The sequence below is a fragment of the Podarcis filfolensis genome (genome assembly GCF_964270895.1).
Source record: "Podarcis filfolensis genome assembly, chromosome: 2".
Lineage (NCBI taxonomy): Eukaryota > Metazoa > Chordata > Lepidosauria > Squamata > Lacertidae > Podarcis > Podarcis filfolensis.
This window is the reverse complement of record NC_139605.1, coordinates 16880561-16902474: the sequence shown is the minus strand read 5'-3', so window position 1 is coordinate 16902474 and position 21914 is coordinate 16880561. Positions and strand designations below refer to the sequence as shown.

The window sequence follows — 21914 nt, the reverse complement described above, 5'->3', positions numbered from 1 at the left end:
TCTTGAAAGGTAGAGGACACCTCTGCCAATATGCTGGGATGGCTCCGAAGAGCAACAGAGGTGAGGGCAGAAGTTCCTTGGGCTTTTCGGCACACGATGTACTGATTTTTCAGATGAATCCAAATGGCCCGAAGGATCAGCTGAATGCTGCACAGAATGTCCCATATTCCGGTGGCCCTCTGATGCTATCTGAATAGGGAAGGACTATTATCAAAAGCATGATCTGTGATTTGTCCAGCTGGAGAAGTAAATTTGATGTCCATTTCAGCCATTAAATATGTCAGACAGGGACATAGCTAGGTGACAACAAGCTGCTGACTTATAAAGTCTTGTACAACTTGAGACCTGATTACTTGAAGGAGTGTCTGCCTGCATATTAAGATCTGTGGGAGAGGCCCTCTTGATGATTCTGAAGCCCCCTGAGATATGTTATGTAGGGGTGATTCCCTGCTCAGTTGTGCTACCCTTGGCCCTCTGATATATGGGTAGTGCTGATTCTGATGAGTTTGAGGCACCAACTTTAGGCATATCTTTTCACTGAAACATTTGCTGGAGCTTAGCGCCTCTGCCTATTTCTTGTAGTTTTCTTTGCTGTCAAGAAAGATGTGATGGACTCATCCCTGTTGGACTGCCTTGGCCCACTCGCACGCCGTCCCTGAGGTGGAAGGAAGCCACTTCCTGAACCCCACCCCAGGCATGAGCTACTCACATGGTTGGCAGAGGAAGGCTGAGGCTCCTCCCCTTCACACACATGGACATTTGGGCCCCTCTCTCAGGGGCTGATGGGAGATGTAGCAAATGCTGGTGCCATGTTGGAAGGCACCAATGCAGCTGCCATCCCAGGAGCTGCTTTTACAGCCTCCATCCATAGGCCACGCAAAATTGGGGTGCCCGTGATGAAGGAAGAGCCCAGGGCACTTTCAAGGAAAGCAGGGTAGCCCTGCTTAAAGGTAAAAGGTGAAGGACCCCTGGACGGTTAAGTCCAGTCAAAGGTGACTGTGGGGTGCGGCGTTCATCTCGCTTTTCAGGTTAAGGGAGCCGACGTTTGTCCGCAGACAGCTTTCCAGGTCATGTAGCCAGCATGACTTAACCACTTTTAGTGCATCAGGACACTGTGATGGAAACCAGAGGACACAGAAACGTCGTTTAATTTCCCACCACAGTGGTACCTATTTATCTACTTGAACTTTGACGTGTTTTCGAAATGCTAGGTTGGCAGGAGCAGGGACAGAGCAACAGGAGCTCACCCCGTCATGGGGATTCGAACCGCTGTCCTTCCAATCGACAAGCCCAAGAGGCTCAGTGGTTTAGACCACAGCGCCACCCGCTTAAAACGGGGCACTTGGCCGGCATGTAATATATACCACATTTTTAACCCATTGCTATTGCAATGGGTTACAAACGAGCTATAAAATATTTTAAATAAACAGATGAATAAAAATAATCAAAAGCGGAACAGTGCAATATTGAGTAAGAGAGACTGAATTGCCTTTATTGTCAGTGTGGTTTTCACCCTTTTGAGGACGAAGGCCACTTGCAAGTCGACCCCTTCCATCCCTGGTAACAGTGGCAGATGAAACTGCTTTTCAGGGCCTTTCTATCCTTCTGCCTCAGATATCCTTTCACGAGGACTTTTCTTGCATCGGAGTTATCGAAGACAATCTTATAACGGTGAGAAGGCAAATGCAGATAAGCATCCGATTCACTGTTTCTACGAACGCATCTTCCATTCATGTTGCAGAGAGTTTTGCTGCAGAACGTGGCAGCAGAAGTCACATTAATGATGTAACGTCCCAAGGGACCACTTATATAGCTTTTCAGTTGCAAACAGCTTTCCTAAAAGAAGACAAAGACAACAACAGGCTTAGTGGCAGAGCGATACCTTACACATCTACAGGGAAGTAAACCCCACAGAGTCCACAGTGGGTCACTCCCATATAAACTGGAATATTGGGTTGCAGATTGCATCTCTATTGTCAAATGACCAGGACAGATACTTGTCTGAGTGATCAAGGAATGTGTCCGTGGCAAAGAAGGGAATTGGGGGGGGGGGTCCATAAATCTCAGTTTTATTTATCTGTATGTTTCTACAGCCCATGGTAGGGAGGAAAGCAGCAAAATGGGTTCTTCATTTTGCTCCTCATCTTTTTCTGTAATTTCCAGATCTGTTGACACCACCACGGTATGCGGGTGGCACTGTGGGTTAAACCACAGAGCCTAGGGCTTGCCGATCGGAAGGTCGGCAGTTTGAAGCCCCGCGACGGGGTGAGCTCCCGTTGCTCGGTCCCAGCTCCTGCCCACCTAGCAGTTCGAAAGCACGTCAAAGTCCAAGTAGATAAATAGTTACCGCTCCGGCGGGAAGGTAAATGGCGTTTTCGTGCGCTGCTCCTGTTCGCCAGAAGCGGCTTAGTCATGCTGGTCACATGACCTGGAAGCTGTACGCCGGATCCCTCGGCCAGTAAAGCGAGATGAGCGCCGCAACCCCAGAGTCGGCCACGACTGGACCTAATGGTCAGGAGTCCCTTTACCTTTACCTTGACACCACCACGACGTGTAGGTATATAGGTTTGCCTAGTAGGAGAGCCCACTCAGCTGAGCCACCAAGATTGTCACATTCAGGTGGTATACTAAGGGCTTCTCTACATTTACATTTTGCACTGCTCTTTCTGAGCTCTCCCCCTTCTCTCTTTCTTTCTTTCTTTCTTTCTTTCTTTCTTTCTTTCTTTCCTTCTCTTCCTTCCTTCCTCCTTTTCTTTCTTTCTTTCTTTCTTTCTTTCTTTCTTTCTTTCTTTCTTTCTTTCTTTCTTTCTTTCTTTCCTTCTGCCCCAGAGCTTTCACCACAAAAATCAGCTCTTTGAAGAATCTCTTTTCTCCTTTACTTTTTTTTGTTCTTTTTATGATTTTAAATTCTTGAGAGCCTTCTGTTTATCTTACTCATATGTAAGTTTTATTTTCTTAAACCCAGAGCTTTTTTTCAGAGGGTACTCAAGGCTACGCAGCACCGGCACCTCTTTTTTGTTGTTAAAAAGTGTGGCACTTACTTCATGGTGATTACTGGCATCCATTTTTCTTTTTTAAAAAAAGCACTGCTGAAGACATATATTTGGGGTAAAAAGATACATACAGAGAGGTGTTGGACAGAAGAGGAAGGCAGGCAAGAAAGGTCTTTCTCAAGGTGTGAGGTTGAGGAAGGGGGAAGCTCCCAGGTGAGAGCTGGGAGGATTTACCGGTACTTCCCTGTATGTGGACTGAACATTAAGATACAATTGTGACAGCTTTTGTGTTGTTGTTGTTGCTGCTGCTGCTGCTGCTGCTGTTCTGTTCTATTATTTTATTTTATTTTATTTTTCTTTCTTCTTTCTCCCCCCTTTCTTCTTCTGTTATATCTTTTTGTTTCTTTTTCTGCATTACATTATTATCATTATTATTATTACTCTTTAGACCAGTTTGGTTTTTTACTGTATTACAGTGGTAAAAAGGTAAACGTACCCCTGCCCATACGGGCCAGTCTTGACAGACTCTAGGGTTGTGCGCTCATCTCACTCTAGAGGCTGGGAGCCAGCGCTGTCCACAGACACTTCCGGGTCACGTGGCCAGCGTGACAAGCTGCATCTGGCGAGCCAGCCCAGCACACAGAACGCCGTTTACCTTCCCGCTAGTAAGCGGTCCCTATTTATCTACTTGCACCCGGGGGTGCTTTCGAACTGCTAGGTTGGCAGGCGCTGGGACCGAACGACGGGAGCGCACCCCGCCGCGGGGATTCGAACCGCCAACCATGCGATTGGCAAGTCCCAGGCGCTGAGGTTTTACCCACAGCGCCACCCGTGTCCCATTACAGTGGTACCTCAGGTTAAGTACTTAATTCGTTCCGGAGGTCCGTTCTTAACCTGAAACTGTTCTTAACCTGAAGCACCACTTTAGCTAATGGGGCCTTCTGCTGCCGCTGCGTCATGGGAGCCTGATTTCTGTTCTTATCCTGAAGCAAAGTTCTTAACCTGAAGCACTGTTTCTGGGTTAGCGGAGTGTGTAACCTGAAGCATATGTAACCTGAAGCGTATGTAACCAGCGGTACCACTGTATATGTAAAAAAACAAAATTAATACACGGGGGTGGGGAGAGAAGAAGATGAGAGGTTACCCAAGAATTCTTGCAAAATCAAATACATTTTCTTAACCCAGATTCACTTACTTTACTTAGGGCATACCGATGGTTTCCCCACAGGACGACTCCTGCGGCCCCAAGTGCCGCACTCTCACCAATAGTATTCACCAAATCTTCCTGAAAAGTAAAGCAGGAACATGCGTAATAACCAAGAGGCAAAGGTAAGGCACTGCTGTGATGTCCCCCTAGGAACCAACCTGCGATCATAACCTGAAGCTCTTCTTCATGTGCCTCCTCCACGAGAGGTCCAGAGAGCGACAACACAAGAACGGGCCTTTTTTGTGGTGGCTCCCTGCTTGTGGAGTGCTCTCCCCAGGGACGCTCACCTGGCGCCTTCATTACATGGTTTTAGGCACCAAGCAGTAACCTTCTTCTCCCAGGGCTTTGGCTAATTAAACGATCTATGGCCTTTTAAACTGTGTTGGGGGGCGGGTATAGCTTTTGTTTATTACTATGGTGTGTATTTTTGTGTTTTTATATTGTAAACCATTCCATGATCCTTCGATGAAGGGTGATATAGAAATAATAATAATAATAATAATAATAATAATAATAATAATAATAATAATAATATACACACTCGTTTTGCTTTTCTTTGCTTTTTTGGTTCACCGTTGCAGAAACCACTAAAGAAACAGGTTTTTTGAACGCTGCAAACCACCCCCATTGCAACACCTGTTTGCCAGAGATTTCACTGGTAGGAATGTGCACACCAGAGGGTATAATGCCGTTTTCTACAACACTGTCAACCCTCTTTTACAAACAAAGGCTAGTGTCTATCTCCTGTGAAAACATGCAGCAATTTCAAGAGTGTGGGATCAATCCGAATGAGCAGGATGGTTAAAGGTAAAGGTAAAGGGACCCCTGACCGTTAGGTCCAGTCGCAGGCAACTCTGGGGTTGCGGCGCTCATCTCACTTTACTGGCCGAGGGAGCCGGCGTACAGCTTCCGGGTCATGTGGCCAGCATGACTAAGCCACTTCTGGCGAACCAGAGCAGCACACGGAAACACCGTTTACCTTCCCGCTGGAGTGGTACCTATTTATCTACTTGCACTGTGTACTTTCGAACTGCTAGGTTGCCAAGAGCAGAGACCAAATCCCCCATCGCGGGGATTTGAACTGTCGACCTTCTGAACAGCAATCCAAATGACCAGGATAGGGCACAATAAATGCGAACCCTTTTCAGCACCCATAAAGCTCAAAAACTCTGTATTCCGAAAACTGCATCCCTGCTACCTGTGTAACTCAACTCTGAAACTGCCTGGATAGCTCGGTTGGTTAGAGCATGGTGCTGACAGTGCCAAGGTTGCTGGTTTGATCCTGGCAACTGCATATTCCTGCATTGCAGGGGGTTGGGCTGCTCGACAGTCCTCAGGGTCCCTTCCAACTCTACGATTCTACTGCGAGCTCCCATGCCACCTCCGGCCCTGTGCTTTTCTACAACTCTATGAACCTGTTGGGAAAAGTCGCCATGTCAACAGTATGTGGGTGATGTCCAGCTCTTATTCAGGAGAGGATGTGCAGTTGCTGGATTGGAGTCTGGGTGCAGCAATGAGCTGGGTGAGGGCCAATGAACTGAGACTGAACTCTGTCGAGATGAAAGTGCTGGTGGTGGGCAATACTTGGCTCCATGCTGGATGAGGCCGAACTCTTCCAGAAGGATCAGGTGCATAGATTGGGCGGTATTCAAGGACCCAACACTGGAAGGCTGTCTGGATACTTCAAAAGGAGTTCCTGCGCTTGGAGGTGGTGCAAAATGAGGCTGCCAGGCTTCTGGGTGGCAGTGCGATTTGGGAATGTACCTCGCCAATTCTTAAAGAACAGCACCGGGATGCAAGCAGGCCCAGTTCAGGGTTTGGACTTTGGTCTATAAAGTAGGTTCCTGGGCCCCAAATACTTGAATGCTTGCCTCTGCCAATACGTGCTACTATCTGCCGCAGAGGCCCTGTTGTGGTCCTGTGACTGTGGCACATCGTTGTCAGCTGTGGCTGTAGAACTTCACTGTGGTGCTCTGCTGAGGAACTCTCTCCCACTAGAAATATGACACACACACACATAAGCCCTGTTCTGCTGTTGCCAACTTTTCATCACCACATGAAGAACATTCTGGTGTGTTTAAAGGCGTTGGCTCCTGGAGGCCAAGGCACTTTGACCCCTCCCCATCTTTTTTTTTTTTTTTTTTGAAAGGGCAGAGCCCCTTCAATATTCAGAGGACCTCACTCACGATATCAGGGTGCTGTGTTGGGCCCCCTCAATTGTCCAGAGAATCTGGCACCTCTGGGTGTATTGTGCATTTAGGGAAGAGAGTGCTTAGTCCTGCTCTGTTCACCATGACAGTATATTTCTTTTTACAGTGTTTATGGTTTAAATGCATATATTTGTGGTTTAAATGTATATGTATCTGTGTTATAGTACACATATATTGGGGCTGCTATATGTCTGGGTTTTCCTTTCCTGGACATATCCAGGATTCGTCCAGGTGGAACTCCCGAAAACCCAGACATATGGCAACTCATGCTGGAAGTGTTGTTATTTTGGCGATTTTCCTTAAAAATACCTCAAAAACTTGATATATTTTTTGGGAAATTTTTCAAAAAAAAAAGCAGCTCAGAAACTTTAGCCAAATTAAGAAGAACAAGAAGAATAAACGCTTAACAACTTTTGTGTCTGGATTTTCACTTTTTGAAATATAGCAACCCTAACATATATGATTGTGGAGGTTCAGCTCAGGCCAACCCACCCTGGGCCATTCTGGGGACAACCCAGCCTGCCCTGGAAGCAGCCTTAAATTGCTTTGGGGAGCAGGACAAATGTTTCAGCTAAAAAAAAAAAAAAAACCTGCTGAGAGCCGGGAGCTTCCATTCTGGAAAGTTCTCCTTCATAAGTGGCCCCTCTGTATGAGAAATCTGCAAGAAAGTCCCTTGCAAGGCAACAACTGTTCAAGAGATTGTCTACTTGTGAGACTACTGCACTTTTGGAGCCCAAAGGATACTAGTTCACTCTCTGGAGCAGGGAGTTCTGGTTTCAGAGCATTGCCTACTTAGTGACAGAAGTTGTCCTAGGATCTTGCATGAATTCCTTTCCCTAACATTGGAGCTTTCACGTGTATACAATCAGCTCAACAGTAATGTTTAAGCTGGTTCTGGGAGGTTTATAGATTCTAGTCTATGCCTTTCCCCTTACCTCTGTCAAAGGGCTGAACGTTCTGGCATAAAATGGCCTAGAATACACAAAAACAGGCAAGGCATAGTCCTTTCTAGACATGGTAGCAACACGCATTGCTTCCATAACCCGATAGCGCACAAATCTCTGAGAGTGCCGACTTGACTGCAGCTTGTGATGCAGGTATACGGAAGGATATAGGGCAGTGCTTTCTTTCCATAACCAAAGCAGACGGTCGTTCAATTTCAAGTCAAGCTTTTCACATTTTCCTGTGTATTTATCTGGATGCGCCATGAAATTATAATTATGGCATTCCGGGTATAGATAGTAACCCCAGAGTCCCTTTGGTCTCATTCTTTTCGCTTCGATAAGGGTGTTCTTCATAAACGTCTCCCCTGCCTTTTCAAATGCTTGCTTGGCGGCGCTCCTGATTCTGAAACTAGACCAGTGAGGATTCACCTTTCTAATAGGTTCGAGAGACCAAATTTTGTACATATTTCTAGTGCCCACGTTCCTCATCCACTGGGGCTTCCAGTCTTCCCAGTCAATGACTCCAAGTCCCTGGAATTGATTCGTAGGTATGGCCTTTTTGAGATCAGACTTGACTTTGGCGATGTGCTTGTATAGGTTTCCACGCTGTGGTATTCCTCCATTGATGGGCTTAGAGGGGCTCTTTAAATAGGGGTAGTAGCCCAAGAGATTGTGATAAAATATTGTCACAGTGGAGCCACTCAAATCGTCATTGGGATTTGCGTGAATTTTAAAAGTTCTAAGGTCTAAATCCACCTTGTACCGCAGCTGGCACAGTCTGGTTGGTGCATTCCATAGCACTACGAAAGGTGTGCGTGCGAACAATGGAGTCCTCGCATGCATAATTTCTTTACCATCCACCACCATCACTAACATCCAGACTCCTAGACATGTAATCCACAGATGGCGCAGAGTATGCCATTTTTCTGATACTGCTGTGGCAACTTCATCAAAGGGTGGGAGGAGGGAGAAAAAAAGAAAGAAAACATTAGTGAACAGTGAAGACAATATCTTTTTTAAAAAACAACAACACCACATTGTGATTTGATTTTACAAATGAAAAAATAATTGCAATGCCAAATACATATCCATAAAATAAGATTTCTCTTAATCTTGTGACTCCCCCCCACACACACATCACTTCCACGAGTTCTATTGTCAACATTTCCAACTGCATATTATTTCATAGTCTATGTTTTATATCAATCCCTATTATCCATGATATTTGTTACATTACAAGTGAGATTTAAATCCTGCTAATGTTTTCATCTGCTTACAGTGGTCTCCTAAATCAATTATAAATTTCTCCCATCCTTCCTTGAATTTCTTGTCTTCTTGGTCTCTGAGTTTCTCTGAGTCAGTTTTGCCATTTCAGCTTAGTTTGCCATTCCTCTCTGTTAGGGACTCTTTCTTCTTTCCATCAGTGAAGACAAGACCTAACATAACTTTTTCTAACTGGTGAATCAGTTAAAAATCACAGCCCTAGAGCAAACTAGCCCCAGTAAGGCTGCTGCAGAGGCTTGATTGGCAAGTCAGCCTTTCCCAGAAATCAATCCCAGGTTGCAGAATCTAATGTAGCAAAACAGGCACCAAGCTCTCAATGTGCAACCCAGGGCGGATCTACAATCATGGTTTTTAACATTAAGGAAGGGTTAAGGAATGCTTTTGATAAGCTAGATGGACACATGATGTCCTGCTATTTACGTTCCTAATGTGTTACTATCTTGTCTTTTTTAATCGCTGTGGTGGTCATGTGGGATTGCCATGAGGAATTATGAAAAATGAAGCAAGCCATTGTGTCAGCGGTGAAAGCATTGCTTTGACTGGGTTTGAGTCATTGACACGATTTCTGATTCAACCCCACAAGTCTTCATCTCTGCCCCATTTTCTCTATGCCTGACAGTCATGTACAGTGGTACCTCAGGTTAAGTATTTAATTCGTTCCGGAGGTCCGTTCTTAACCTGAAACTGTTCTTAACCTGAAGCACCACTTTAGCTAATGGGGCCTCCTGCTGCTGCCGCGCCACCGCCACGCAATTTCTGTTCTCATCCTGAAGCAAAGTTCTTAACCTGAAGCACTATTTCTGGGTTAGCGGAGTCTGTAACCTGAAGCATATGTAACCTGAAGCGTATGTAACCCAAGGTACCACTGTATAAGCATTCTACACAGACCAGTTGCTTACCAGGCATCCTGGGTACATAAAGATAAGGAGGTAGCTTTGACGTAGCTTTTGTTAATCTTAGGGCCAGGAAACAGAGTTCACAAGGAGGTGGTAAAATGCCTGTCTTTCCTTGCCTGCCCTTCCTTTCCTATGGTTTATTACCTCCGGGGTTTGATGAATGCATTCTTCCTTGATTCCTGTTTATTTAGCCTGTTTATTTATTTATTTGTTTGTTTATTCCTGTTTATTTAGCCTGAACATGTATGCATGCTCAAATAGGAAGTAGATCAGGCTTCCTCTGATCTGACTTTGTCCCCACGTGGGGATTTTTGAAATGCTCAGAGGAAATCTGATTGGTTCTTACAAACGCTGTGTAAAAGTTCTTTTGGTAATAAAAATGGCCTGGACCAGGGAGTGAAAAGGGCACTTTCTCCCAAAGGTCTTGCTGGTCAAGCCTTGTGTCTATTGTATTAATCAGGGTCTAGTCCTTCCTTTGTCTTCAGAACACAACAAATTGCTTAATTTTTAATCATTTTATGCTGCTATATTGGTGAAACACTGCTCACATGTCCCTGTGTGGCGTTTTACCCTATTTTTGCTGCATTCAAACTCCAGTCCCCCTCTCATGGTATTTGAGGGACAGGGTTCAGGGAGGGAGAGATAATTAAAATGTGACAGCAGAGGGCAGGGCAGAGCAAGCAGCAGCCAGCAGCAGGTACAGAAACAGGATTACTTACATTTGACCAAAAAAGGAGAGAAAAATGTAAAAAAATGTTCTCATTGTCAAGTATGGCCTGTGATGTTTTGGAACAATGTATCTAATATTGTTCTAATGGGGGGGGGGGGTAACGTTAAACAGGTCAATGTAGATCCAGCCCTACTCCCTCCCCTTCAAAGCCAACTTGGTCTTTGTAGAGAGGATGCTTCCATGAAAATTTTAAAGCCCAGTTACTTCCCTTTAGCAATCTAACAGCTGGTACCCCACCTGCATTGCTCATAGCCTTGCACTTAGCATAGCATAGCAACAAGGACACAGGCGGGAGTTTTGTAGCCTAAGGTCATCCCTGTTGCAGAAAGGGAAACTACTAGTCCTTTTGCTACCACCAATTCACAGTCTACTTTGGCATAAAGTGGGGAGGCGAAATTAGAAATGCTTCTGAGGGAGTACATCATGTGTTGTGTTACTGTCTAGAGGGGCTGGGAGCTGGGGGCACTGTCATACAGTGGTTCCGCTCCTTCCTCCTGGGCTGTGTCCAGAAAGTGGGGGGGGGGGATGAGTGTTCAGACCCCTGGGCTCACACTTGTGGGATGCTTCAGGGTTCTGTCCTTTCCCCATGCTTTTCAACATCTACATCCAGCCACTGGGAGAGAGCATCAGGGGGTTTGGGCTGGATGTCCATCAATATGCGGATGATACCCAGCTCTACCTCTCTTTCAAATCAGAACCAGTGAAGGCGGTGAATGTCCTGTGTGAGTGTCTGGAGGCGGCTGGAGGATGGATGGCAGCTAACAGATTGAAGTTGAATCCTGACAAGACAAGTACTGTTTTTGGGGGACAGGAGGCGGGCGGGTGTGGAGGACTCCCTGGTCCTGAATGGGGTAACTGTGCCCCTGAAGGACCAAGTGCACAGCCTGGGAGTCATTCTGGACTCACAGCTGTCCATGGAGATACAGATCAATTCTGTGTCCAGGGCAGCTGTTTATCAGCTCCATCTGATACGCAGGCTGAGACCCTACCTGCCTGCAGACTGTCTCGCCAGAGTGGTGCATGCTCTAGTTATCTCTCACTTCGACTACTGCAATGCACTCTATGTGGGGCTACCTTTGAAGGTCACCCGGAAACTACAACTAATCCAGAATGCGGCAGCTAGACTGGTGACTGGGAGCGGCCGCCGAGACCATATAACACTGGTCTTGAAAGGCCTACACTGGCTCCCAGTACGTTTCAAAGTGTTGGTGCTGACCTTTAAAGCCCTAAACGGCCTCGGTCCAGTATACCTGAAGGAGCGTCTCCACCCCCATTGTTCTGCCCGGACACTAAGGTCCAGTGCCAAGGGCCTTCTGGCATTTCCCTCGCTGCGAGAAGCCACGTTATGGGGAACCAGGCAGAGGGCCTTCTTGGTAGTGGCACCCACCCTGTTGAATGCCCTCCTACCAGATGTCAAAAAGAAAAATAACTACCAAGCTTTTAGAAGACATCTGAAGACAGCCTTGTTTAGGGAAGCTTTTAATGTTTAATAGGTTATTGTATTTTAGCGTTTTGTTGGAAGCCGCCCAGAGTGGCTGGGGAAACCCAGCCAGATGGGCGGGGTAGAAATAATAAATTATTGTTATTGTTGTTGTTGTTGTTGTTGTTGTTGTTGTTGTGGTTTCATAGCAAACCATCAGCACTGGTTTAAAGGTGTGTTTTTGTTTGTTTGCAGATTTGTTTTCTGCAAATTTATTTTCCAAAAGATTGAACCATATCTATGGAGATTCAAATATGCTGGATATTTAAGGTGAGTTATGTGGATATGCTGGCTGCAGACACCATTTTAATATTGAAGTAAGCCCCTCTTCCCCACGATGGTATTTACCAACACAGTAGCAGCCATAGTCATCCTCTGTTTGTTTTGGGCTTCCAGAGTTAGTCTCTCAGAGGTTGTCCCTGCTAAAACATCCCAAACTACCCATCAAAGCTCAAAAAGCAGTGTGGGGATTTCTCTGATTTTAGGAAGAAAGGTGGTAGGTGGGACTTACCTCCACACCTGAGGCAGAGCAAGACTGCAAGCAGCCATTTCTGAGCCAATCCTGGCCCCCAATGATCAAAGAAGAAGCCCTGCTGCATCAGAAAGCCTCTTTGAACTGTGAGGAGGCTGGTTTTGAAGGATGTCAGCTGAGAGAAAGCAGGCTTGCAAGGCAGACTCAGATTCCTGGCAACCGTAGTTGTGTAACCTCTAGAAAGCAACGCTTTGCTCAGTTTGAGGAACCAGGAGCAAGTGGTCCATTATATGAGGCTGGGAGGAGCCTTCTTGGCTTTTCAGATCACCTGGCCCTGGTGGGTTTGAAAGGTGCTATAAGCCTCTGGCAATATGCTGGGGTGGTTCTAAAGAGCCGCAGAGATGTGGGCAGTGGTTCCATTGGGATATTTAGGGCATAATGTACTGATAGCTCAGATAAATTCAAGTGGGTCGATGGATCAGCTGAAGCCTTATAGAATGCCCTTGATAAGAAAATGACAAGAGCTTGCTGGATCAGGCCAGTGAACTTCTAGTCCAGCATCTTGTTCTCACAGGATAGCTCAGTTGGTTAGAGCATGGTGCTGATAAAGCCACTTCCGACCCTCGGGAGGAGGGGGTGTTGCGGGCTTCACACCCCCAACACGCGTGTGGGGGCTGGCTTCCAGCCCCTGCACGATCAGGGGAATCCTCGGGGCCATGTCATCCCCTGAGCCAGCCAATCGGCTGGTCCGTATAGTAAAAGCTATGGTTTTCCCAGTAGTGATGTATGGAAGTGAGAGCTGGACCATAAAGAAGGCTGATCGTCGAAGAATTGATGCTTTTGAATTATGGTGCTGGAGGAGACTCTTGAGAGTCCCATGGACTGCAAGAAGATCAAACCTATCCATTCTTAAGGAAATCAGCCCTGAGTGCTCACTGGAAGGACAGATCGTGAAGCTGAGGCTCCAATACTTTGGCCACCTCATGAGAAGAGAAGACTCCCTGGAAAAGACCCTGATGTTGGGAAAGATGGAGGGCACAAGGAGAAGGGGACGACAGAGGACGAGATGGTTGGATAGTGTCTTCGAAGCTACAAACATGAGTCTGACTAAACTGCGGGAGGCAGTGGAAGACAGAAGTGCCTGGCGTGCTCTGGTCCATGGGGTCACGAAGAGTCGGACACGACTAAACGACTAAACAACAACAACAACCCGTGGATTTGCGCCCCCTAACCCATGGATTTGCCCTAACCCCAGATGTTGCGCCCGGTGCGGCCCGCCCCCCCCTGCACCCCCCACGCTACGCCACTGCGGCCCCAGGATCTCCCTCTTTTGGCTGCTCAGCTGCTGAGGTTTCCCACCCGCCCACCCTTTAAGGTTCCCCTTCTGACCTTGCTATGGACCTCGGTTGGTTGCCATTAAGGGACCTGGTAGGAATTTTTTCCACTTGGCAAATTGGCACTGGCCATTTGGTTTTTCGCCTACCTCGTAGCAAATTGTCACAACTAGTTGGTTTTGGCGGTTAGGCATTGGTAGGGGCATTGTTATGTAGATGTGGGGGGGCGCCATCACCTCCCCCGCATGTTGAAGGGTAGTCTGGTAAAGGATTCCGGGGGGCGTGGCCTCTTCCGAAGCCTGTGGAGGCCAGGGCCTAAGGCACGCCCCTGAGCGGTGACCCCGGGGGAGTACCTAGTTGATGTGCATCAGCAGGGCTCCCCCTGCTGGTGTTGACCCTTCCCGGTCTTCAAGCAAACAGGCTGAAGCAGGATAGTTGGATAGGACCAATGCCTAAGCCAATACCTCTCTTTACCTGTAACCAATAAAGTTGTGGCCAATTTTAGCCCATTAACCTAAAATAATGGTGTTACATGTCTTTATTTCTACTGGTGGGAGGCGAGAACTTGCCACGCAACACCAAGGTCTCAGGTTTGATCCCCGTATGGGGCAGCTGCATTGCAGGGGGTTGGACTCGATGATCCTCAGAATCCCTTCCAACTCTACAATTCAGTGATTCATCCGGAAGCTTAAGGAAAGCAAAAAAAGCAGGACATGAGCACAACAGGACTCTCTTCACATGTGATTCCCAGCAACTAGTATTCAGGGGCATACTCCGATCTCTGAGACCTCTTTATGTCTGTCAGGGACCGTGCTGAAGGAATGGTGGGAGCCTCCCCCTCCCCCTGCTCCTGTTCAGAATCCTGAATCTTCCCAGGAGCAGTGGGGCAGTATAGATTTGGAACAGTGGTTTGCAGAGGGACATAGTTCAGAAGACAAAAGTTGGGAAGAGCTGGGTGGTGAACAGCTAGGAGGAGAAGAACTGGGAGAGTTAACTCATTGCGTGACCAGGCGCCGACTGCCCCAGCCCCCAGGGACCACCAGAAAGGAATAATGACTCTGACAACGTGTTATGGAATTAAAATTTGGCCACAGCTTTATTCATCATCATCATAGACTTTATTGCGCTAGCCAAAGGCCATGGCATGGTTCACAAGGGGAACAAAAGGAAAAACAGCAATAACCATAAAAACATTTAGCACTGCAAGTGCAATAGACCACGCTCAAGTCTCCTAGAAATTATTTGTTGCATAAGCTAGAATAGCAGGGAAATCTCAGGTAAAATATGCCTGTTTAAATGTCTGAATCCCCTTTGCAGTTGACCACTATTTTATCTAGCTCTTTTCTCCTGATCTTCTTAGCTGCCAATGCACATAGTGCTACTTTATAACTTACAAAGTCATCAGTATCGCTCAGCAGCCATTTCACCCTTTCCACCCTGTTAGCGTGTATTCCATTCGTAAGCAGGGGTTTTATAAATCGGTCCCTTGGATCTCTATATAGCAGGCATTGCAATAAATACAGATCCTCTACACAGGGTTGCCCACATATACAAAGTCTCTCCTCGTACTGTACTTTGCCGTACCGACCATCCAACACCATCGAGGGCATCGATTGGAATCGTAATTCTGTAAAAGCGATTCTTAGTACAGCAAGTGGGAGCTTTGTCAGATATCTAGCTCGGGTGTGCTCCATTTTAATAAGTGGGAACCATAGTGAACTTTTGATACAGGCAACTGTGGATAAATTCCTTTCTACATCGGACCTAAAGAGACAATCTCTTAGGCTCCTCCTATCCATCTTCATGGTCACCTGACGATCTTGTAATTGATATTGGGACAAGAGGCTTTGGGTGCCAGCCTTCCAGCATTTGGTCTGTTCCCATTCAGTGTGGGACATAGCGGGGAATCTCTCCTCCAAGAGTGATTGGAGTCTTTTCACATAGTTTAGACACAGATAGTCAATTCTAGCCCATATTGTTGTCACGTCCGCTTCAACACGGTTAAGAGCAGCTGGGGTCCCGTTGGGGAGTGAGAGCACTTTCCTGAGAAATTTGTTCTGCACTATTTCTAAGGCTTTGTTAGCATTTGGGTCCATGCCCCTTATCACTGCTCCATAGAGCATTTGGGAAACCACTTTATTGGCGAAGATTTTCAGCACAGGTTCTACACCGGCCACCCAGTGTAAAATAGAATTTCATTAGTGCTCCACAAGCTTTCTGCCTGGTGGAACAGCTCTGTCTTGCAGGCCCTGCGGAAAGATGTCAAGTCCCGCAAGGCCCTAGTCTCTTGTGACAGAGCGTTCCACCAGATCAGAGCCACAGCCAAAAAAGTGCTGGCTCTGGTTGAGGCCAGCCTAATCTCCCTGTGGCCTGGAATCTCCAAGATGTTTTTGTTTAGGGAAGAAAAGGCTAAAGGATTCCGCCCAAGGCCTTAAACCACCAAAGTTGTGACAAATTGCTACGGTGAAGGCAAAACCTGCCAATGCAGGAAAATTTATTCCCGGTTCTTCAACAGCAAACAGTCAAAACACCATAGCAGCGCCCGCTAAACCGGAAGAAAAAAGAGAGAATATTATGAAAATGATATATAGTGTTACGAAAAAGGAGCAATGCAGAAGCGAGCTCCAGGTGGCTGGAATGGTAAACAGGAAACTGATGTTATTGGAATGTACCGTGGGAACCAGAGACAGTGCACTGAGTGCCGGATGTTAGCTCAGAGTGGCACATGACCCTGTACTGGAAGTACATGGGTGGAGTTATTCCTGTCTTTCAGCAGTACAGAGAAAACACGTCTGTACCCTCTGATTCACAACTGCAGAGAGAGAATAAGCCGGGCACCTGGAGGGTGGCCAAATTCCTAAGAGCTGGGACTGGCTCTGCTGGCTTGAAACCGACATATAGGTGGTACATGACACCAGTCAAGCTTGTAAAAATATATCATTTGCCTGATAACAAATGTTGGAAATGTAAAGAAAATGAAGGTACATTCTTTCACCTTTGGTGGACGTGCCCAAAGATTAAGGCTTTCTGGGAGATGATATATAATGAAATGAAAAAGGTATTTAAATATACCTTCCTGAAGAAACCAGAGGCCTTTCTCCTGGGCATAGTCGGCCAATTGGTGCCAAAGAAGGACAGAACTTTCTTCATGTATGCAACAACAGCAGCAAGAATACTGATTGCAAAGTATTGGAAGACACAAGATTTACCCACCCTGGAAGAGTGGCAGATGAAGGTGATGGACTATATGGAATTGACGGAAATGACTGGCAGAATCCAAGACCTGGGAGAAGAGCTGGTGGAAGAAGACTGGAAGAAATTTAAAGACTATCTGCAGAAACACTGTAAAATTAATGAATGTTAAAATGATGTTGGATTGAAAATAAGTGGCATTAGCAACAAAGTTAATAAGAATATGCAAAAATGAATTGATAATGGATGAAAATATAGAGTTATAATATGTTAAGATATAGAATTAAGATAAAAACAAAGAGGGAAAGGATTTGCTGAATTAACTATGTGAATTGGAATACAAAAAAGGGAGGTGTGAGGAGGTCAGGAAACAAGTAATTGAAATATAAGATATGAAAAGATTGATCTGTTTTTAATTGTTTTTTATTTCTTCATGTATTTTGTATCTTTCTTTGCATTTTTGTATCTTTTTTCTTTTTATTGTTATTTTTCTTTTTTTATTCTGTAATTCTCTTTTGTCTGTAAAATTTCAATAAATATCTTTAAAAAAAAAAAGGAAGAAAAAAGGGTAACCTGCAAACAAGAAACATTAAACAAAGGGAGGGTTGGGTGGGTGAAGCTCCTGAGCTGACTGCCTGGCTGCTGCCAGCTCCTTCCCCTATTTATGCAACTGGCCCCACCTCTCAGCAGTGTACATTGACTAACTGAGGCTGGGCGTGAACCTCCAAAGAATAACAACTGAGGCGCAGGCCAGCCCATACAACCAGTAAGTTCCCTGGGGTCCGAAGAGCTGCACGCAATCCCGCAAAGGGTGTCAGCTTCGCCTTTGAGCCAGTGCCACCTAATGGGCTCAACCTCTTCAGCCCCGACTGGGCCAGGTGATCTGGAAAGCACTTCCAGAGACCTTCCACGCAGGAAGCAGGTCTAGGTGCTGTGGACTCACAGCTCAGAGCTGTGAGCACCGAACTCACTTCTAGTAGTCAGTGGAGCACAGCAGAGCATGAATCACTCGAACGACAGCTCTGTAGAATGTTGTTGTTTAGTCGTTTAGTCGTGTCCGACTCTTCGTGACCCCATGGACCAGAGCACGCTAGGCACTCCTGTCTTCCACTGCCTCCCGTAGTTTGGTCAGACTCATGTTTGTAGCTTTGAGAACACTGTCCAACCATCTTGTCCTCTGTCGTCCCCTTCTCCTTGTGCCCTCCATCTTTCCCAACATCAGGGTCTTTTCCAGGGAGTCTTCTCTTCTCATGAGGTGGCCAAAGTATTGGAGCCTCAGCTTCACGATCTGCCCTTCCAGTGAGCACTCAGGGCTGATTTCCTTAAGAATGGAGAGGTTTGATCTTCTTGCAGTCCATGGGACTCTCAAGAGTCTACTCCAGCACCATAATTCAAAAGCATCAATTATTTGGCGATCAGCCTTCTTTATGGTCCAGCTCTCACTTCCATACATCACTACTGGGAAAACCATGGCTTTAACTATACGGACCTTTGTTGGCAAGGTGATGTCTCTGCTTTTTATTTTATTTTATTCTCTACAGCTACTGTACAAACTATCTACAAACTAAATGGAGATGCTGGGCTGCACTGAGTGTTACAGCTGCATGAGCAGCGACCTTATCTATACACAGATAACACTCAGACTCCCCCTTTGAAGTCAGGCTGGAGCGGAATAAGTAATGAGTCAAATCCGCCCCCTCCTTTCTGAAACATTAGCAGATTCTTGCAATGGGAGGAGTGAAATATCCTCAAAGGGCACCCACAGTGTAAAGTGTGAGTGCTCACTCTTGCTGGAGAGCCTACATCCGCCCAGCCCAAGGTCACGACAAGCAGATAAGGTGGCAGCTCAGAAACCAAAGTGGGTTGCGAGATCAGGTTGCAAGATGAGGAAGTGACTTGGGAGGGAGTGGGTGTAAACCTTATTTTGGAGCACCTTTACTCTGAGAATGGACTCTTTGTTCTTTTGCTGTGATCATTAAAACCTCTTTAAATGGTAAGGGACTATTTTTGCTTTGTTCTGCTTATCTACGGGCAAAGGGAGGGAGGAAGCCACTTCCCCGAAGCCTGACAATGTCTGACTTAGAAGGAATTCTTCTTCCTTTTAATAAGTTTTCGGTCCACCCTCATATTTCTTGTTTCACCGGGCCCATATAGCATCAAAACAGTTGATGCGTGCAACTGGGGAGAGACGGCAGGTTGGTTGGCTGGTTAGTCATCTGGCTGAATCAATTTCACTTTGGATCCTGAGTGCAAGAACTGGGAGAAGCATCATGATACACTTGGGCTAGGCTAATATCTAGGGTTCCCAAGTCCAGATTTTAATTTACAGTGGTACCTCGGGTTACATATGCTTCAGGTTACATACGCTTCAGGTTACAGACTCCGCTAACCCAGAAATAGTACCTCGGGTTAAGAACTTTGCTTCAGGATGAGAACAGAAATCGTGCTCCGGCGGCACGGCAGCAGCAGCAGGCCCCATTAGCTAAAGTGGTGCTTCAGATTAAGAACAGTTTCAGGTTAAGAACGGACCTCTGGAACGAATTAAGTACAAATTAAGAGGTACCACTGTATATTTAAGAGCTCCTCCAGACTTCCTTTTTAAATTGTGCACTGATGATTCTTTGTGCTCGTGATGCTGCTTGTGATCCTGCTTTCAACGCATGTTGCACCTGCAAAAGTTTTGGGGCAGTCTCAGTGGTTCATGCATATACCATAACTTTCTGATGAAATCCCATGATATTTTAAAACCACAAATGTTCTAGGGTATTTTTGTCCCACTTTTGTGGCATGATAGTTCCCCTGGGCAGGAATAATGTGGTATGGTTGGGGGGAAATCACAGTACAAAGCAGAGCAGACGAAATCCAGCACTAATACACTATTGTTGTGTCAAGAACATGTTACAGGAGACCCCCACCATAAAAACCCAGTCTGGAGGGGGTCTTAGGGACATGGAACAATGAGTTGTGCCTAGGTTTCTATCTGAACATCACTGTATACTGGGCAGGAGCATTGGGCAGAATTGTGAACCTGCTCTGCACATTCATCCTATTTCTTTGCATTGGCCGCACCATCTATTTACAGTGGTACCTTGGTTTATGAACTTAATCCATTCCGGAAGTCCGTTCTTAAACCAAAGTCATTCTTAAACCAAGGCACACTTTCCCTGATGAGGTCTTCCACCACCGGTGCCCTTCCACTATTTGACTTCCATTTGTAGACCGAGGTAAACTTCCAGTTTTGCAGAAGTTCACAAACTGAATAGTTCGTTAAGAGGGCTGTTCGTAATCTGAGGTACCACTGTAATTGAAAATTAGAGTTATCAAGTAGCTGTGATGAAAATGTGAGCCCCTTCAGTGTAGCACAATTTATTGATTTATAGTAGCATTTCTATACAGTGGTACCTCTGGTTAGGAACGCTTCAGGTTACGAGCTCCGCTAACCCGGAAGTAGCTGCTCCTGGCCGGGAACTTTGACCCAGGATGTGAATGGAAATCGTGCAATGGAGGCACACGTGCAGCGGGAGGTCCCATTAGTGAAGGAATGCCTCAGGATAAGAACAGTTTCAGCTTAAGAACGGACCTCCGGAGCGAATTAAGTTCATAACCAGAGGTACCACTGTATTGGCCTCTTATAAAATAACAAGGCGATGTGTAACAATGGGTGCTAGCATGTCCTTGGCCCATAGTTTATTTATGTGGTTCATAGCATCAGTGTAGTTAGCATAAGTCTAATATAAAATATGCCTTTCAGTAATCTATGAGGGACGCGGGTGGCGCTGTGGGTTAAACCACAGAGCCTAGGACTTGCTGATCAGAAGGTCGGCGGTTCGAATCCCCGTGACAGGGTGAGCTCCCGTTGCTCGGTCCCAGCTCCTGCCAACCTAGCAGTTCAAAAGCATGTCAAAGTGCAAGTTATCTATGACCCTGGTGTAAACTCCTGTCTAAGAAGTGACCTTGTAGATACAAGCAAGCATCCTCACCATTAATGCTTGCCTTACTAAGCTAATTACTAATTACTAGTATGCTTGCATACTAATCTGGTGCTGGCCAGCAAAATTTAATTATCACTCTCCTCTAAGTAGGAAGCAGACCTGTCACAGAGAATGATATTCATTTTAAGATACATTTATTATTCAGGAACCGTATAATGAACCAGATGGTTTTCCAAAATTAAGATCATGTCCCCTCAACTTCAAACTTATCTGTGTAAGCAGCATGTTGAACAAGCAGGAACGAGCATCAATAACCAATGATTCAAAAGGATTGAGGTAACATATTATTTGCTCACTCAGGCAGACCTTTCACCCCTCCATAGAGCGTACTTGGCCCCAGAGTGTGCTTAAGCCACACATTATCAATAGTTAGGTAGCTCACAAGCCCCAATGCGATCCCCTCTCTGCTCTGTTTTCAAGGATCAACACTATGCTCAGACCCTATGCTCATATATGAACCTCATACCAAGGAATGGGTAAGAGGCGCCATTGCCTTGCTGAGATAGGATTTGGAATGCGAGAGTTTAACTCTCACATTAGGCACCAATCTCTGATCCCTGGCATTGGGTTCTGCTTCCTTCCTGATTAGGTATGCCACCTCAGTCCCTTATTTTATTCTACTTTCAGTGTGGCTCTGGGGCACACTGTCACGCTCAACTTTTCAGGCTTGAGTAGTTAGGACTCTCTTTTCTCTCTATAATTAAGGTGGGTATTTACTCAAAAGGCTGTATTTGCTGTATTGATAATGTTGCTGTCTCTTTTCATTTCATGTAATAAACCAATCTTTCTTCATGTCTTTGGTGAATTAGCTTATTAGGCATACAATTTTTATTTATTTTTACAGAAACACATGCTGAATCGCCACAAAAGAACCCAATCTTCTCAGAGTGCCTAACAGTGGACAATTAACATAGAAAGCTCTCTGCTAGCTCTCATGTTGGTGTGTAGATCACATAAGAAAGGTATTCAGTTGCAAATCTCCATTATGTTTGAGTTGGTCTTTTGTTCCCTCTCTCAGGCCACCAAGGAGACAGGTATGAAAATGATTCTCTCTAGAAACACAGCCTCAGACTGTAATGGAGGCTACAGGAGAGGCAGAGCTTTGTTTTCACTTCTATATGAATTAATGTCATATGTCTAAGATGCTGTACCTGTGCTTGGATAAACACATGGTAACTCT

At 45.8% G+C, this 21914-nt stretch overlaps 1 protein-coding gene and 2 long non-coding RNA genes across 3 annotated transcripts in view; 1 reads left to right on the top strand and 2 right to left on the bottom strand.

Moving 5' to 3' along the window:
• The window catches only part of LOC310757341, a 75263-nt gene that overhangs the window by 1683 nt on the left and 51666 nt on the right, over positions 1–21914 (bottom strand). The window lies entirely within an intron of this gene.
• LOC310756894 (hyaluronidase-1-like) lies at positions 1467–12521 on the bottom strand. The gene is made up of 4 exons (XM_083601822.1): positions 12256–12521; positions 7346–8298; positions 4189–4278; positions 1467–1836 (listed from the first exon to the last, which is right to left on the bottom strand). Exons 1-4 carry the CDS (start codon positions 12341–12343, stop codon positions 1510–1512), a joined length of 1458 nt encoding a protein of 485 aa, XP_083457948.1. The 5' UTR covers positions 12344–12521; the 3' UTR covers positions 1467–1509.
• On the top strand, positions 4203–21872 carry LOC310757487. Its single transcript, XR_014545259.1, has 4 exons — positions 4203–4322; positions 4782–4858; positions 11940–12014; positions 21579–21872. It is a non-coding gene; the product is annotated as an uncharacterized lncRNA (long non-coding RNA).